The 18,752-nt window shown below is 43.3% G+C and overlaps 1 protein-coding gene across 3 annotated transcripts in view; it reads right to left on the bottom strand.

Annotated features, from left to right (window-relative positions):
- Positions 1–18,752, bottom strand: part of dennd3a (DENN/MADD domain containing 3a) — a 46,152-nt gene that overhangs the window by 25,779 nt on the left and 1,621 nt on the right. For 2 of the 3 annotated variants that reach the window (XM_062056539.1, XM_062056541.1), the window contains exons 2-8: positions 11,884–11,972; positions 5,240–5,394; positions 5,042–5,178; positions 4,854–4,969; positions 4,651–4,781; positions 226–337; positions 30–149 (exon numbers count right to left, since the gene is read on the bottom strand). In XM_062056539.1, coding sequence (XP_061912523.1) covers positions 30–149; positions 226–337; positions 4,651–4,781; positions 4,854–4,969; positions 5,042–5,178; positions 5,240–5,394; positions 11,884–11,964 — 852 coding nt within the window. In that variant the 5' untranslated portion in view covers positions 11,965–11,972. Of the gene's footprint in view, positions 1–29; positions 150–225; positions 338–4,650; positions 4,782–4,853; positions 4,970–5,041; positions 5,179–5,238; positions 5,395–11,883; positions 11,973–18,752 lie in introns of all 3 variants that reach the window. The other variant, XM_062056540.1, reaches the window with a different exon arrangement.

The following is an 18,752-nucleotide window of genomic DNA, read 5'->3' as shown; positions in this document are numbered from 1 at the left end:
TGTCTAGGAGTGTTTCAGCAATGTGTTACCTGCAGGAGTGCTGCATGGGAGAAACAGAGGAAAGGCAGGTGCAGGTTGATGTCAATAATGGGACCGTCCTGGTCCTCCCTGGATGGAAGGACCACCAGCAGGGGGCGTAGGCTAAAGGACTGACACACACACACACAAACATGACTAAGTTTGATTGAAAAGAGTATAACATGATATTATTAAAAACTTTCTGACCATGTGGAGCTGTCCAGAAGGGGGTATAGGAACCAAGGACAACTTGGCAGAAAACTCTTTCATTGTCTCCTCAAAGTCAATATGTCTCGCAGGGCGCAACTGGACAAGCAGACTGAAAAAAACAAGACAAATAAATGCATCAATTTGTCTGCATCCGTGTGTCAAAAATGTACATTTGTTATGGAGTATCTTGTTCATCTGGCAACCTGTGGGCCAAGTACAACCCCTGGCAAAAATTATAGAATCACCAGACTTGGAGGATGTTCATTCAGTTGTTTAATTTTGTAGAAAAAAGTCAACAACAAACATGACACACACCTATAGTCATTTCAAATGGAAACTTTCTAGCTTTAAGAAATACTAAAAGAAATCAAAAAATAAATTGTCGTAGTCAGTCAGAATGAAAACATTATGGAATTACTCAATTCTGAGGAATTAATTATGGAATCCCCTGTTAAATTTCCTTTCCAAAGCTAACACCTGCAAGAAACTAAATCTGTTAATTGGTCTGCAGTTAAAAAGGAGACCGATTAGAGAGCTTGGACAGATGTTGCACCAGGTGGATTGACATGAATCATGGCACCAACACGAAAGATGTCAATTGAAACAAAGATGGGGGTTATCAAACTTCTTCAAAAAGGTAAATCATCCCATAGTGATGGGTTGATGAGGCCTCATGAAGCGTTTCGACACATTGCAAAACTGTATTGATACTGTGTCGATACTGTGTCACTAAATACTGACATCTGCTGGACATTAAAAATCCCTACAGGCAACCTATGGACCGACTCAACTGACACTGATTTTATGACCTAGTATATACAATAATATAAACCAAGTCATTGTATTTCATTTAGGATTATTTAATATCTTCATTTAAATAAAAATATATTTTTATCTTTTTTAGATACAGTCAAATAATGTGAACATGTATCATGACTAGGATGGTAGAAGGTGGGGATTGAACCCCAGTAACCGATTGCTGGCACGGCCACGCTACCAACTTCGCCACGCCGTCATTCCTGTACCTTCTCTAGTAACAGTAGTGATGGGTCCTGCAACACAGATGCATAGGCGCATGCGTCGAGCTCATAGAGCGAAACCCTGTGTCGGTGCGCGTACCGCTTTTAGAAAGTCACGTGACCGATCATGAGCTGCTTTGGTCACGTGACCGATACGCGAACTGTATCGCACTGACGCCTCCTCTGTGCCCTGTGAGCAACATTCCCTCTAAGGTGCGCGCCTGCGCAATTGCGCAGTGCTCAAGCGTCCTCCGCGCACACCGTGCGCCGCACAGCCAATATATGCCGCGCACCAAATCAAACCCATCTGAATTCTAAACAAAATAAACACATTTATTCTGTGTAATTTTGAAATGCAACTTTGAGTGACAGTGACAACAAGCGGCCCTAACGGTGTTCGTCAACAACACGCATTGCGCCGCTTCCTAATAAACAGTTTGACGCGCAGGCGTCAGTGCGATACAGTTCATGAGCGGTCACGTGACCAGAACAGCTCATGAGCGGTCACGTGACCAAAACAGCTCGTGTTCGGTCACGAGACTTTCTAAAAGCGATACGCGCACCGACACACGGTATCGCTCTATGAGCTCGACGCATGCGCCGATGCATCGGTGTTGCCGGACCCATCACTATCATCACACAATATTGCAAAAAATGATGTTCACAGTCAGCAGTGCCTAAAATCAGGACAAAGTACAAATAACATGGGAAGGTTGTAAAAGGCAAGCATACTGGTAGACCAAAGAAAACACCAAAGTGTCAGGACAGAAAACTTAAACATTACAGAAAAAGTACAGAAAATGTACAGCAAAACACATTTAGAACAGACTGGAGTCATCGTCTGTGACAGAACTATAAGAATGCGCCTGGAGTAAATTGAATGTAAATACAGAAAAGCTAAACGAAAGCTATCAGTATTGTCACGGCTCGAGCACATGCCGGGCGTGTCTCTGGGCGCATCCCTGCGTGCGTCTCTCCAGCCAGGACCACGCCTCTGCACAGCTGCGCTCATTCAGAAATCAACACACCAGACGTTGATGAGACTCCACGGTTTATAAGCCAGCACACCTTGCATCTCAGCGCCGGAACGTAGCCATCTGTATCGCACAGTAAGCTTCTAAACGTATCTAGCTCCTTCTTGATGACCGTTTTTGCTCTCTGTGTCCACCCACCTTTGTGCTCATTGTGCTGTTTCCTTTTCCCTCGTCCTGCAGTATTCGTCACAAACTACTGTATGTGTCTTGTCTCCCCGGGCCTCCTCTGGATCTCTTACTGCCTTCCCGGATCTCGACCCCTCGCCTGCTTACGGACTCGGACGCCTCTCTCCTACCCCCGACATCTCGCCTGCTCATGGACTACTGGGCCAGCCTTGCCCCCTTTGGACTTCTGCATGCTTCTCAACATACACTTTCAACACCTGCTGGTAACACTCTCATTGTTAACGCTTCACATAGTCTTGCACCCAACTTGTTATTTAATTACACGCTCATCGCTATATGTAGATTAAATACGCCAACGGCTAAACAGCATTCCTGCCTAAGTGCCGTCTTCTTCTCCCCTGAAACGTTACAAGTAACACCTAAACAAAAAACAAGGTTCCAATGGGCTAAAGAAACGCAATCATGGACTATAGATGACTGGATGAAAGTCATATTCAGTGATGTATCGCGAATCTGCATTGGACAATACTAAAGATGGAACTTTTTTTAGTGCCGTTCCAATGAGATTAATGAAGACGACTGCCTGAAGAAAACATGCACATTTCCACGGTCATTGATGATATGGGACTGCATGTCAGTTAATGGCATTGGGGACATGGCTATAATTACAGCTTTATAAATACACAAGTTTACATTGACATTCTGGACACTTTTCTTATACAGTCAATCGAAAGGATGTTTGGGGGTGATGATAATGCATCTTGCCATAGAGCAAAAACTGTCATATCTTTCCTTGAAGTAGAACGTATAAGGTCAATGTCAAGGCCTGAAAATAATCAGGATCTCAATCCAATTAAAAATTTGTGGTGGAAATTTAAGAAAATGGTCCATGACAAGACTCCAACCTGCAAAGCTGATCTGACAACAGCAATCAAAAAAAGTTGGTGCAAGATTGATGAAGAGTACTGGTTGTCACTCATTAAGACCTAACCTTAAAGACTGCAAGCTGTTATAAAAAACCAGAGGTGTGCTACAAAGTACTAGTGGTGTTTTGGAGTGTTTTATTTGTATGTTTGTTTTCCTGATTCCATAATGTTTCCTCTGAATTGAGTGATTCCATTATTTTTTTCACTCTGCTCTAAAAATGAGACTGACTATCACAATGTAAGTTCTTGATTTATTTCAGTGCTTCTACATGAAAGAAAGTTGCCATTTGAAAGGACTATCGTTTTGTGTCATGTGTGTTATCTGCTATTTTCTACCAAATTAAACAACTGAATAAACAACCTCTAAGACTAGTGATCCCAATATTTCAACTGCTGTACAACCCCCAGATGACCACCAAAGCAGCCCACAAGCTCAGTCCATACAATTTTGCAACAGATTCCTAAAAACAGTACCAAAGATATGTCATTCAGAACATTGTCGCCAGAAAATATTTGTTTGTCAGTTGTGGTCTGTATGGGCCGCAGCAGTATTAAGTTGTAAAACACTTTTCCACCACTTGTGGCAGCAATGACAATATCAAACAAACAGAAGAAGTCTGGAGCTAAAGTCATAGAGAAGATTGAGTGCAAAAATGATAACTAAAGTGGTAAAGCTGTATTTTCATGTGCACTTAGTTATTGGCCGTTTAGTTAAGTAACATAATTATCAATTTAGTTTATTCATTTTAGCACTACATAATTGTATGTACATTTATTTGTCTTCAATTATTTGATTAGTACTTATTTCTTCAATCAGCTTGACATAAGCCTAAGGTTAATTTAATACGATTACAGTAAGATTATAAATTCAGTGTTAATATTCGAGTGGGCCCTGGCCCCCTTTGTAGTGAAAAAGTTGGGCCCCAATACATGCCCACGGGCGCTGACCCTGGCGGGGATGCGTGCATTTATCTAAAAATGTACCTAAAATTTAAAAAGGGTTAAGATTCCCTGATTTAGATCTTTCACCAGCATTTTTGCCATAGATCTTTTTAAAACAGCAAAGCCCTCCCGTCATATAGATCTTTGACCAGTGTGCTTGCAGTTGAGTCATAAAAACAGCAAAGCACTGTCATGTAAGTTTTAGCAGTTAAGTGGTTAAAAATAGAAAAGCACTCCCGACATACAGAGGATTTTAATAGCATTTTAACCGAGCAAAAGTGTACTTTTTCAGTATAGAGCCTCTGTAACTAGCCTTTTTGGAGTAGATTCCTAAAAATAAATGAAATAACTAATATATTCTATATAATGAATTACCATGACAAGCAGTCTCTCAAGGCGTTGTAGTAAGGGAACTTGGAGATGACACACACAGCAAACGGCGTAAAAAGTCGAGACTTTGATGAATTCCACCGATGTCCGTTGTGGTTAGCACCTTCCTGACAGGACTACGCAAAAAAAATTGCATTAACATCATCAACAACAACAACACAATTAATCTTATAATACAGAGTATCTACCTGTACAGATCTGTGGTACTGCGCTACAACGCCATGAGTGCGGTTCCCGAAGAGGTCGGTAAAAACTAGGAAGTGATAAACGTCTTCTTTGTGCTCATTTACCAACTGGAGACCACCTAATCAAGAAATCCATCATAAGCCGAAATCTATCACATCCGGTTAGCATAGAGACATCAAATCCTGATTACCTGGAAAACAAAGCTGTGGCAAAGCGATGAGGTCCAGGTCCTTCGGGACGCTGATGTCCTCTGTTGCCAAGGACAACTCAGAATTATTGGCAGCTTCCCCGTTATGTACAGGGTCTGGAGCGCGATCTCGCCTCTTCAATAAGACCAGACAAGTTTTTATAAAAGATCTTAATAATAAGGAAAACAATAAAACATACCTTCTTGATGAAGCTCCTCCTCCTCTGCACACGGCTAAATGCCGGACCGATGGCCTGACTGGAACTGGTCTCCTTGGAGACAAAAGGTGGGATGTGGACCTGCAGTACTTCCGCATCCAGTAGAGGCAGTTCCACAAACTTTTTTTGCTGAAGAAGCTGCAGAGAGTTGAGGGTCAGGCATGTATTTGTACAAATGCTTCAGCTTCACAGATGCCATGTATGCTATGTATTGTGGTAAACAGCAGAGTGCTCCTGTCATTTGTAGGATCTTTAACTAGTATTTCTGCATTATGTTTTCTAAAAACAGCAGAACCAGTGTCCTCTCCAGGGGACATTTGGGTTTTGCATAACAAGACATTTTTTCCTCTGGACCTAGTAACTCTGAGAAAATAAATACACCCAAAAAATAAATTTCCACTGTACAGGAAGTTGTTTCTCAGGGAAATATAGAATATCTCTGACTAGTGCTTCTGCAGTAGATTCCTAAAAAACAGCAAAGCTCTCCCGTCATTAAAACATATTTTTTACTCATGTTTTTGCAGTAATATTCCTAAAAACAGCAAAGCTCTCCTGACAAATATATTTGGCCAGTGTTTTTACAGTAAATTCCTAAAAAGAGCAGGAGAACTCCTGTTATGAGAATATACTTAACTTGTGTGTTTGCAGTAGATCCTTAAAAACAGCAGAGTACTCCTGTTATATAGAACATATTTGACTAGTGTTTAGCACAAGATCTTTAAATATAGCAGATCACCCCTGATATATGGAACACATTTGCCTTGTTCTTCTGCAGTAGATTACAAAAAACAGCACAACGCTCCCACTCTTAATAGGCTCCTTTACTTGTTGTTTAGGTAAATTACTAAAAAGAACAAAGATCACTTGTCATATTTTAAGACCTTTAAAGGCCTACTGAAACCCACTACTACCGACCACGCAGTCTGATAGTTTATATATCAATGATGAAATCTTAACATTGCAACACATGCCAATACAGCCGGGTTAACTTATAAAGTGCAATTTTAAATTTCCCGGGAAACTTCCGGTTGAAAACGTCTATGTATGATGACGTATGCGCGTGACGTCAATCGTTGAAACTGAAGTATTTGGACACCATTGGATCCAATACAAAAAGCTCTGTTTTCATCGCAAAATTCCACAGTATTCTGAACATCTGTGTTGGTGAATCTTTTGCAATTTGTTTAAAGGCCTACTGAAACCCACTACTACCGACCACGCAGTCTGATAGTTTATATATCAATGATGAAATCTTAACATTATAACACATGCCAATACGGCCGGGTTAACTTATAAAGTGACATTTTAAATTTGCCGCTAAACTTCCGGTTCGAAACGCCTCTGAGGATGACGTATGCGCGTGACGTAGCCCGGGGAACAGAGGTATGCCTTCCCCATTGAATACAGTACAAAAAAGCTCTGTTTTCATTTCATAATTCCACAGTATTCTGGACATCTGTGTTCGTGAATCTGTTGCAATTATGTTCATTGCATTATGGAGAAAGAAGCTGAGCAAGCAAAGAAGAAAGTTGTCGGTGCGAAATGGACGTATTTTTCGAACGAAGTCAGCAACAACAGTACACAGCCGGCGCGTCTTTGTTTACATTCCCGAAAGATGCAGTCAAGATGGAAGAACTCGGATAACAGAGACTCTAACCAGGAGGACTTTTGACTTTGATACACAGACGCCTGTAGAGAACTGGGACAACACAGACTCTTACCAGGATTACTTTGATTTGGATGACAAAGACGCAGACGTGCTACCGTGAGTATGCAGCTTTGGCTTCTAAACATTTGATCGCTTGACCGTATGTGCGCAACTTTTTTTTTGCGTATGTACGTAACTTTTTAAAAATATATAAGCTTTATGAACCTTGGGTTAGGTGAACGGTCTTTTGGGCTGAGTGATTGTGTGTGTTGATCAGGTGTTTGAATAGTACTGGCGTGTTCTATGGAGCTAGGAGCTAGCATAGGAGCTAGGAGTTAGCATAACAAAGACGTAGGTGTTTTTATGCAGGATTAATTTGTGTCATATTAAATATAAGCCTGGTTGTGTTGTGGCTAATAGAGTAAATATATGTCTTGTGTTTATTTACTGTTTTAGTCATTCCCAGCTGAATACCAGGTACCGTGAGTATGCAGCCTTGGCTGCTAAACATTTGATAGCTTGACCGTATGTGCGCGTCACGTACGTAACTTTTTAAAAATATATAAGCTTTATGAACATTGGGTTAGGTGAACTGTCTTTTGGGCTGAGTGATTGTGTGTGTTGATCAGGTGTTTGAATTGTATTGGCGTGTTCTATGGAGCTAGCAGAGGAACTAGGAGCTAGCATAACAAACACGTAGGTGTTTTTATGCAGAATTAATTTGTGGCATATTAAATATAAGCCTGGTTGTGTTGTGGCTAATAGAGTATATATATGTCTTGTGTTTATATACTGTTGTAGTCATTCCCAGCTGAATATCAGGTACCGTGAGTATGCAGCCTTGGCTGCTAAACATTTGATAGCTTGACCATATGTGCGCGTCACGTACGTAACTTTTTTAAAATATATAAGCTTTATGAACCTTGGGTTAGGTGAACGGTCTTTTGGGCTGAGTGATTGTGTGTGTTGATCAGGTGTTTGAATTGTATTGGCGTGTTCTATGGAGCTAGGAGCTAGCAGAGGAGCTAGGAGCTAGCATAACAAACACGTAGGTGTTTTTATGCAGGATTCATTTGTGGCATATTAAATATAAGCCTGGTTGTGTTGTGGCTAATAGAGTATATATATGTCTTGTGTTTATTTACTGTTGTAGTCATTCCCAGCTGAATATCAGGTACCGTGAGTATGCAGCCTTGGCTGCTAAACATTTGATAGCTTGACCGTATGTGCGCGTCACGTACGTAACTTTTTAAAAATATATAAGCTTTATGAACCTTGGGTTAGGTGAACTGTCTTTTGGGCTGAGTGATTGTGTGTGTTGATCAGGTGTTTGAATTGTATTGGCGCGTTCTATGGAGCTAGGAGCTAGCAGAGAAGCTAGGAGCTAGCATAACAAACACGTAGGTGTTTTTATGCAGGATTAATTTGTGGCATATTAAATATAAGCCTGGTTGTGTTGTGGCTAATAGAGTATATATATGTCTTGTGTTTATTTACTGTTGTAGTCATTCCCAGCTGAATATCAGGTCACCCCCGGCTCTCACAGCATCTTCCCTATCTGAATAGCTTCAACTCCCCACTAGTCCTTCACTTGCACTTTACTCATCCACAAATCTTTCATCCTCGCTCAAATTAATGGGGAAATTGTCGCTTTCTCGGTCCGAATCTCTCTCACTTCATGCGGCCATCATTGTAAACAATAGGGAACTTTGCGTATATGTTCAATTGACTACGTCACGCTACTTCCGGTAGGGGCAAGCCTTTTTTTATCAGATACCAAAAGTTGCGATCTTTATCGTCGTTGTTCTATACTAAATCCTTTCAGCAAAAATATGGCAATATCGCGAAATGATCAAGTATGACACATAGAATAGATCTGCTATCCCCGTTTAAATAAAAAAAATTCATTTCAGTAGGCCTTTAATGGACAATGAAGACAGCAAAGAAGAAAGCTGTAGGTGGGATCGGTGTATTAGCGGCTGGCTGCAGCAACACAACCAGGAGGACTTTTGACTTGGATAGCAGACGCGCTATCCGACGCTAGCCGCCGACCGCATCGATGATCGGGTAAAGTCCTTCGTCGCTCCGTCGATCGCTGGAACGCAGGTGAGCACGGGTGTTGATGAGCAGATAATGGCTGGCTGGCTTTTGTTTCTATCTGCAGTTAAGCTCGATGCTATCACGTTAGCCCCATAGCTAAAGTGCTTCGCCGATGTATTGTCGTGGAGATAAAAGTTACTGTGAATGTCCATTTCGCGTTCTCGACTCTCATTTTCAAGAGGATATAGTATCCGAGGTGGTTTAAAATACAAATCCGTGATCCACAATAGAAAAAGGAGAAAGTGTGGAATCCAATGAGCCCTTGTACCTAAGTTACGGTCAGAGCGAAAAAAGATACGTCCTGCACTGCACTCTAGTCCTTCACTCTCACGTGACTCATCCACGAATCTTTCATCCTCGCTCAAATTAATGGGGTAATCGTCGCTTTCTCGGTCCGAATCGTTCTCGCTGCTGGTGTAAACAATGGGGATATGTGAGGAGCCTTTCAACCTGCGACGTCACGCTAATTCCGGTACAGGCAAGGCTTTTTTTATCAGCGACCAAAAGTTGCGAACTTTATCGTCGATGTTCTCTACTAAATCCTTTCAGCAAAAATATGGCAATATCGCGAAATGATCAAGTATGACACATAGAATGGATCTGCTATCCCTGTTTAAATAAAAAAAATTCATTTCAGTAGGCCTTTAACTAGTGTTATTACAGTAGATTCCTCAGAAGAGCTGAGGACTCATGTTATAAAGAAACTTTGTTTCACAATATATCCTTAAAAACAGTAGAGTACTCCTGTTATATAGAACATATTTGACTAGTGTTTTGCACAAGATCCTTAAATATAGCAGATCACCCCTGTTATATAGAACATACCGCTTTTGCCTTGTTCTTCTGCAGTAGGGTCCTAGTCAGCACAACTCTCCATGCTATTTATAGGCTCTTTCGCTGGTTTTTGCAGTAAATTGTTAAAAAGAACAAAGATCACCTGTGATATATTAAGACCTTTAACTATTGTTATTACAGTACACTAGATTCCTAAAAAGAGCTGAGGACTCATGTTATAAAGAACATGATTGACAAGCGTTTTTTACAGTAGATCTTTAAAAACAGCAGAGCACTCATGTTACAGTATCCTTGACTAGTGTTTTTGCAGTAGATTTCTAAAAACAACAAAGCTCTCCTGTCGTATACAGGCATGTGAGCACCTTTTGAGAAAAAAAAAAAAGGAAAACTGACTAAGAAAAGAGGAACATTTCTATCACCACTAAATGCTGCCACGCACGCCCCAAAAGAAAATGTAAGACTCCATTTCCTGCAATTGGGTGCATTTCTACACTATATTTTACCTTTAGATTTATTCTCATTTACCAACCTCTTTTGGTTTTCTTTTTGACACTTACATGTCCCATGTAATGTACCAAATAATTTTTAGTTTTTCTAAGTAGATAATTTACTAACATTATTATCATTTAAAATGTAATGTAAAATTCTATAAAATGCATGCAAAAAATGTTTGCCATTTGGCAACTATATCCTGCAGCCATGCCCACTCGGGTAATGTACTGTACTTTCTGTGTTGTGACCTCTGTTTACATACGTCACGTCAAAAATATACCTTCTCGCTGGCTACTAATAAATGCTCTAGAATTACAACTGCTTTGGAACTATCGGTGTTCGGATTGTAATCATCCAAATATGATTAGCAGCAAATTAGAAAGCCATCAATGTTGTGGCTCGGAGACCGCACGCAGGCGCCTACAATTAAGATAGCTAAATGATACTAACTATGCTAGTTAGGGAGCTTGTTTCGGCACCCCTGATAGTCTCTCTGTCCTGCAATTCAGTGCAGCGTTTAGGCAAGAGGAACAGCGAGTACCTGCGGCTGAGGCGAGCGTTCAACACAATTTCTTTGATCCTATTTTTTTTATATTTCATTGAAAAAACACAGAAGTGATACTTTGACGCAAAAATGAATGTTAAAAATTAAAAACATTCCTGCATATATAAAACATGTGACTAGTGTTTTTGCAGTAGATTTCTAAAAACTGCAAATTTCTCCTGCCATAATTACAAGCACTTTGGCTCTTCTGGGACTTGTGGCTTCTTTTTTACTTTTCTTCCCCGCCTTCCTGTGCGTCTTTTCTAGGTGTGTTTTGGACATTTTGCTCATCCCGGACCTCTGACTATTTTTTTTCAGTATTTTCCTAAAAACAGCAGAATACTCCTGTTATTGGAGATCTTTGACTTGTGTTTTTGCAGTAGATTACTATAAACAGCAAGGTGATCCTGTCATATACAAGGTATTTAACTAGTGTTTTTACAGTAAATTCCTAAAAAGAGCAGAGGACTCTTCTTGTGAGAATAGCTTTGACTAGTGTGTTTGCAGGAGAGCCTTAAAAACAGCAGATCACCCGTTATATAGAACATATTTGCTTTGTTTTTCTGGAGTAGATTCCTAAAAACAGCACAACACTCCCTGCTATTTATAGACTCTTTCACTTGTTTTTGTAGTAAATTACTAAAAAGAACAAAGATTGCCTGTCATATATAAGACTTTTAAATTGTGCTTTTTTAGTAGATTTCTAAAAATAGCAAAGGACATCTGTTAATAAGAATATATTTGACTACTGTTTTTTGAAGTAGATCCTTAAACACAGCAGAGCACTCCTGTTATAAAGAATGTCTTTGACTTGTTCTTTTAGATTCTAGATTCTTAAAACACCAAAGCTCTCCTGCAATGTGTAGGCTTTTTCAAAATGTTTTTGCAAATACAATTAAAAATAGCAGAGTACTCCTGTTTATATGGAATACCTTTCAGGAGTGCTTTAGCAATAATTCACAATTTGGTTATAAATCAAATGTATTCCTCTGCGAGGCATAAAACGATGATGGTGTTCATAGCTGATGTGGATCTACAGTATTAGTACCTGGTATACATCTCGGAGCTTATCGTTGGAGGCTCCAACCACCACGCATGCTTCCAACAGTCCAGACGGTAGTTCTGCCATTGCACACTCTGAAAACAACACATCATGTAATGAGGTATGGAAACATTCACTGCATCCCAACATGGACCTTTAAAGATCACCATGAATGGTGTGCGTGTGTGATGACAAAACGTGACTCACTAAAACCTTCCTGAATTGTGTGGATATGGACTACAAAGAATTGGGTGGGGCGTGTAGTTCACAGCAGCAACCAATTAAAAGCCAGCGCAGTCACCACATGCTGGTGACACACACTCTTATATCTTTGTGTAACTTCCTGCACATGAACTCCAGGACACACTGTATACTACCCATGGATAAAAATATGGACTCCCCAGACTTAGAGGATGTTCATTCAGTTTAATTTTGTAAAAAAAAAAATACAGGTAACAGTAATGACACAAAACTTTAGTCATTTTAAAAGGCACATGTTTTACTTTGTCTTGCATTTTTGTAGTAGGTCTTTTAAAACAGAAAAAATTCAGTTATATTGGCAATCTTTGACTAGCATTAATGTAGTAGGTCCTTAAAACAGCAATGTTACAGTAATATTGAGGATATTTAACTACCATTTTTGTAGTAGGTCATTAAAAACATCAATGTTCCAGTTGTAGGAGTGTAGGCAGAGAAACGACGGAGATTTATTCCTCTTTGGAGAGCCAAGTAACACTCCGTTTATTTTCAGAGAGAACAACCACAACAACCAACATGTCGCACAGGTAATTACATCAGCACCACAGAGGTGTGTCTCAACACTTCAAAGTAAAAGCACCTATGCACCTATGCAAGTAAACATGGGCTAGAACGCAGTGAATTATAACCGTAATAATTAATAAGTGTCCTGTGTGTGTATATCCACCACACACGTCCCCCCAGAATTCACAAGAACTGGCCCAGTGAAACGACCAGGGACCCGAATGACCCGCCCAAAGCGATTCCGAAGCTCCTGGGCAGGCGGAGGGGGGTGAAGCGGGAGGGTGACAGCCGGCTGCTGACGGCGAGCAGACGTCGGTTGGCAGTGTGGGGGTCGACCGCGACGTGGTGCCTGAGCCACCTCAACTGAACGGCCCAAATCCAGGTGGGCTGGCTTCAGCCGGTCCACTGAGACGCGATCCAGTGTGCCCCCAATGTCAATGACAAATGTCTTATCCCCAGCCTCCACAACCCGATAAGGACCGTCGTATGGTGGTTGCAAGGGCCCCCTATGGGCATCGTGGCGGATGAACACATACCCCGCTGCTCGCAGGTCAGGGGGAATGTGCACCTGGGGCAAGCAGTGGTGCGAGGTCGGGACTGGTAGGAAGGTACGGGCAGTGTCCATGAGGCTACGCCGCTGGTCAGAAGCAGACCAGGGGACTGTAGTGCGGGGTATAAATTCACCTGGGACTCTGAGGGTCTGGCCATAAACTAACTCCGCTGAGGAAGACAGGAGGTCCTCCTTAGGCGCAGCTCTAATCCCCAGCATCACCCACGGGAGCTTGTCGACCCAGCCGTCGTCTGTGAGAGAAGCCTTAAGGGCGGCCTTCATGTCCCTGTGAAAACGTTCACACATGCCGTTTGCTTGAGGGTGGTATGCTGTAGTGCGGTGGAGTGAGACACCCAACTGACAGGCAACAGTATTCCAGAGCTCGGAAGTAAACTGGGGGCCACGATCAGACGAAAGGTCAGATGGGGCACCATACCGGGCACCATACCGGGCGACCCAGCTGATGTCGTTGCCGACAGTGGGACAACCTCCGGCCAACGGGTGGTCCGGTCCACCATAGTCAGAAGGTGAGTAAATCCCCTGGAGGGAGGAAGGGGTCCCACCAGGTCAACGTTGACGTGGTCAAAACGCCTTTCGGGAACTGCAAACTGCTCCAACGGGGCCTTAACATGGCGATGGATCTTAGCGCGTTGGCATGCCACACAGGTCCTGACCCAGTCGCGAATGTCCTTCTTGAGGCCATGCCAGACAAACTTTGCTGCCACGAGACGCTGTGACGGCTTGCTGCCTGGGTGCGAGAGGCCATGTATGGCGTCGAAAACTTGCCGTCTCCAGACCTGCGGCACCACAGGACGGGGCAGGTCCAGAGATACGTCGCAGAGCAGCGTTGTGCCGGCATCGCCGAACGGGACGTCCGCCAACTGGAGGCCAGTGACCGCTGTTCTGTACGCCTGAATGTCGGGGTCCGAAACTTGGTCCACAGCCATTCGGGCATAGTCTATTCCAAGGTGGACAGCACCAATGACCACACGGGAGAGGCAGTCAGCCACGGGATTGTCTTTTCCTGACACATGTTTAATGTCCGTGGTAAATTCAGAAATAAAAGCTAGGTGGCGCTGTTGCCTGGCAGACCATGGTTCCGACACCTTGGCCATGGCGAAGGTCAAAGGCTTGTGATCCACAAAGGCAGTGAACGGACGGGCTTCCAGCAGGAAACGGAAATGACGGATGGCTAAATACAGGGCGAGGAGTTCACGGTCAAAAGTGCTATATTTCTGCTCACTGGACCTAAGTTGGCGGCTGAAAAAAGCGAGAGGTTGCCAAACACTATTGACCAACTGCTGGAGAACAGCACCCACAGCATAGTCTGAGGCGTCCGTGGTCAGAGCAACAGGGGCGTCAGGCACCGGGTGAGCCAGCATAGTTGCGTCCGCGAGTGCATCCTTTGTAGCAGAGAAAGCTGCCAACATGTCCGTGGACCAAGAAAGGGCATGCTTAGAAGTTTTTTTACCCTTGAGAGCGCTGTATAGAGGGCGCATAAGGTCGGCAGCCCGAGGCACAAAACGGTGGTAAAAATTGACCATGCCGCAGAACTCTTGTAGAGCCTTGACAGTGTGAGGCTGCGGAAGCCCCAACACTGCCTCCACCTTTGACGGCAGAGGAATCGCCCCTGCTGTAGTGATGTGGTGGCCCAGGAAATCCATGGAAGACAGTCCAAACTGGCATTTCGCTGGGTTGATGATCAAGCCGTGCTGCTGGAGACGACTGAAGAGAAGACGCAGGTGTGATAGGTGCTCTGCCTCAGACGTGCTGGCCACTAGGATATCGTCCAGGTAGACAAAAACGAATGACAAGTCACGCAGCACCGTGTCCATCAATCGCTGAAAGGTCTGGGCAGCATTTTTTAGTCCGAATGGCATCCGTAGAAACTCAAAAAGCCCGAATGGGGTAATCACCGCTGTTTTGGGAATGTCCTGAGGCTGAACTGGTACCTGGTGATAGCCCCGGACGAGGTCCACTTTAGAAAAAATAGACGCACCCGCCAGGTGGGCAGAAAAGTCATGGATGTGTGGAATAGGGTACCGGTCCGGCGTAGTGACAGCATTAAGGCGTCGGTAGTCGCCGCACGGGCGCCAACCACCATTGGGCTTTGGCACCAGGTGAAGGGGGGAGGCCCAGGGACTGTTCGACCGGCGGACGATGCCAAGGCGTTCCATGGCGTTGAACTCAGCTCTTGCGATACTGAGCTTGTGTGGGTCAAGGCGCCGGGCTTTGGCGTGCACAGGCGGGCCATTGGTGGAGATGTAGTGCAACACACCATGTTTGGCGGAGGCGGAGGAGAAGGTAGGTGCGGTGATGTCTGAGAACTCCTTGAGGAGGTGAGAAAAGTCATCAGCGGGCGAGAGGGCACTGGACAGCTTCGTCGGGGCAGTGTCACTGTGTTCACAGGGAAATGAGCCGAATGTTTCAGCATGGACGAGGCGGCGGTTCCTCACATCCACTAGAACAGGGGTGGGCAATTAATTTTTACCGGGGGCCGCATGAGCTACCCGAGCACTGCTGGAGGGCCACATCGACAATATTTCAATTAAATTTTGCTCAATATTATTTTTGATATATACCGTAAGATAAATAATAATAATAATAATAATAATAATAATAGTAATACTTCAACATAGTGTGTGTAACAGCATTCCATGACTAATATATATAAATTAACATTAATAATAAATGACAGTAAAATAAGCACACGTATGACTGAGGAGTCATAGTGTAACTTTGTGTGGTGTTTGAGTTGTCCGACTTTTTGTGTGGCCTTAAACGCACCAGTGGTTTAGTGCTATGCGTGTTGGTGACAGATGACAAGTTGGTTTTGGCCTGGTTTGTACGGCAGAAAATGACTAGTTTTTCGAGATAGAATTGTTTTACTCATGTTTTTGGTGTGGTTATGTCCGAATATAAACAGTTTTGTTCAATAAAGTGATCGATATAATTCCTGTCCTCGAAGCATCTCGATAGACGTTACAATTATTGAACGGTGTTCAATTGAACGGTGTTGACGAACACCATTAGGGCCGCTTGTTGTCACTGTCACTCAAAGTTGCATTGCAAAATTCCATAGAATAAATATGTTTATTTTGTTTAGAATTCAGATGGGATTTGATTTGGTGCGCGGCATATACTTGCTGCGTGCAGCGGACGCTTGAGCAGTGCGCAATTGCGCAGGCACGCACCTTAGGTGAGGGGACATTGCTTTGCAGTTCATGTGTTGTTGAAAACACGGCATTCCTCATCAACTTTTCTCTTTTTGGCGTCTCGGGTGTAAACCGTGCATCACTTGTCGCTGCATGTGCACCTTCACTCGCAGGTTACACACGGACACACGCCCATAAATAATACTTTTCAAAATAAAAGCAGCACAGTTGTATTGCGCGCAGGACATAGATGTTTTTTCAACTTTATTTTGTAATTGCAGTTGTTCACATTCACTCACAATCACGCATACGTCCACACGGAAGTAATACAAATAACGATTTTCAAAACAAAAGCAGCACCGTTGTATTGCACACTCGACATAGATACTTTTTAAAATTTATTTTGTAATTTATAATTGGCCTCACGCGGGCCGGACAGGGACGCACAAAGGGCCGGATGCGGCCCGCGGGCCGCAGAATGCCCAGGTCTGCACTAGAAGCTTGTTGGCAAAAAAGAAATCAGCACCCAACAGGGGAGTGGACACCTTTGCTGACACAAAATCCCAGGTAAAACGCTGACCAGCAAAACTCACTGTCACAGTGCGTGTGCCAAAGGTGTGGATTGTGCTGCCATTTGCGGCCAGAAGGGGGGGGCCACACGGCCCTGCGCGAATGTCTGTGGCTGATGCTGGCAGCGCACTCATATGGGCACCTGTGTCACAAAGAAAGCGACGACCGGAGAGGGAGTCAGTAATAAACAGCAAGCCGCTGGTACGGCCGTCACCCACGGCTGCTAATAGGTGGCGGCCGGTGCGTTTCCCGACGCACTGAATGTACAGGGGGGAAGGCATTTCTTGGCTTTGTTGCCAAACTTGGCGTGGTAGAAACACAATCCTCCTGACTGCTTTGCACGTCGGGGCACAGTAGTGGTGGCAGAGATGGAGTATGGCTGGTGCATATGGTCATCACTGGTGGCAGTAGACGTGGAAGGGGGCGTGGCTGCAAAACATTTCTTCCCAGCTGAGAAAAATTTGTCCGCCTCCCTGGCCAACTGGCGAAAATCAGTAATAGATGAATTTGCAAGTGCCAAACGAACCTGTTCTGGAAGCTGCTGCAGGAATAGTTCTTTGAAAAGAAAACACGGCTGATGGTCTCCCAGCAGAGCCAGCATGTGATCCATCAGCTCAGAAGGCTTACTGTCGCCGAGACCGGGAAGTGAGAGGAGTTGGCGCGCACGTTCGGATTCTGAAAGTCCAAAAGTCTCCAGTAGATGCGCCTTCAGAGCGGCGTATTTGTTGCGTGCAGGAGGACGTTCTAGCAGACTCACCACTCTCCCCGCAGTCGAGCTTGTAAGGGACGCCACCACATGATAAAACTTTGTTTCGTCCGCCGTAATGTCTTTGATGGCGAATTGAGCCTCCGCCTGTGCGAACCACGCAATTGCGTTCCCTTCCCAAAAGTCGGGCAACTTTAGTGTAGCAGACATGTTCAGTAAACTCTGGAAACGTCCAAGAGTAAAAAGGGGTCACCAATGTAGGAGTGTAGGCAGAGAAACGACGGAGATTTATTCCTCTTTGGAGAGCCAAGTAACACTCCGTTTATTTTCAGAGAGAACAACCACAACAACCAACCTGTCGCACAGGTAATTACGTCAGCACCACAGAGGTGTGTCTCAACACTTCAAAGTAAAAGCACCTATGCACCTATGCAAGTAAACATGGGCTAGAACGCAGTGAATTATAACCGTAATAATTAATAAGTGTCCTGTGTGTGTATATCCACCACACAGTCATATTTAGGATCTGCTGCATGCGTTTTTGTGGTAAGTCCTTAAAAACAGCAATGTTGCAGTCATATTGAGGATATTTGAATAGCATTTTTGTAGCAAGACCTTAAAACAGCAAGGGTTCAGTCATATTGAGAATCTCTGACTAGCATTTTTCTAGTAGGTCCTTAAAAACAGCAATGTTACAGTCATACTGACGATATATAATTACCATTTTTGTAGTAAAACCTTAAAACAGCAAGGGTTCAATCATATTGAGAATCTCTGACTAGCATTTTTCTAGTAGGTCCTTAAAAATAGCAATGTTACAGTCATACTGACGATATATAACTAGCATTTTTGTAATAGGCCCTTAAAAATAGTAATGTTCCAGTCATACTGATAATCTTCTGAAAGCCTTTTTGTAGTGAAGTCCTTAAAAACAGCAATGTTCCATTCACATTGCCGATCTTTGACTGGTATTTTTGTAGTAGTCCCTTAAAAACAGCAGTGTCCTATCATTCTTATGGTTTCAGGCTATAGCATTTTTTAACCAAATCCCTAAAAAAGCACAGTCTTCTGGTTGCATTGAGGATCTTTGACTAGCACTTTTGCAGTATATCCTTTAAATAGCAGCGTTTCT

The sequence above is a fragment of the Entelurus aequoreus genome, linkage group LG08, assembly GCF_033978785.1.
Source record: "Entelurus aequoreus isolate RoL-2023_Sb linkage group LG08, RoL_Eaeq_v1.1, whole genome shotgun sequence".
Classification (NCBI taxonomy): Eukaryota; Metazoa; Chordata; class Actinopteri; order Syngnathiformes; family Syngnathidae; genus Entelurus; species Entelurus aequoreus.
The sequence above is the reverse complement of the archived record's forward strand: the minus strand, read 5'-3'. Positions and strand labels throughout refer to the sequence as shown.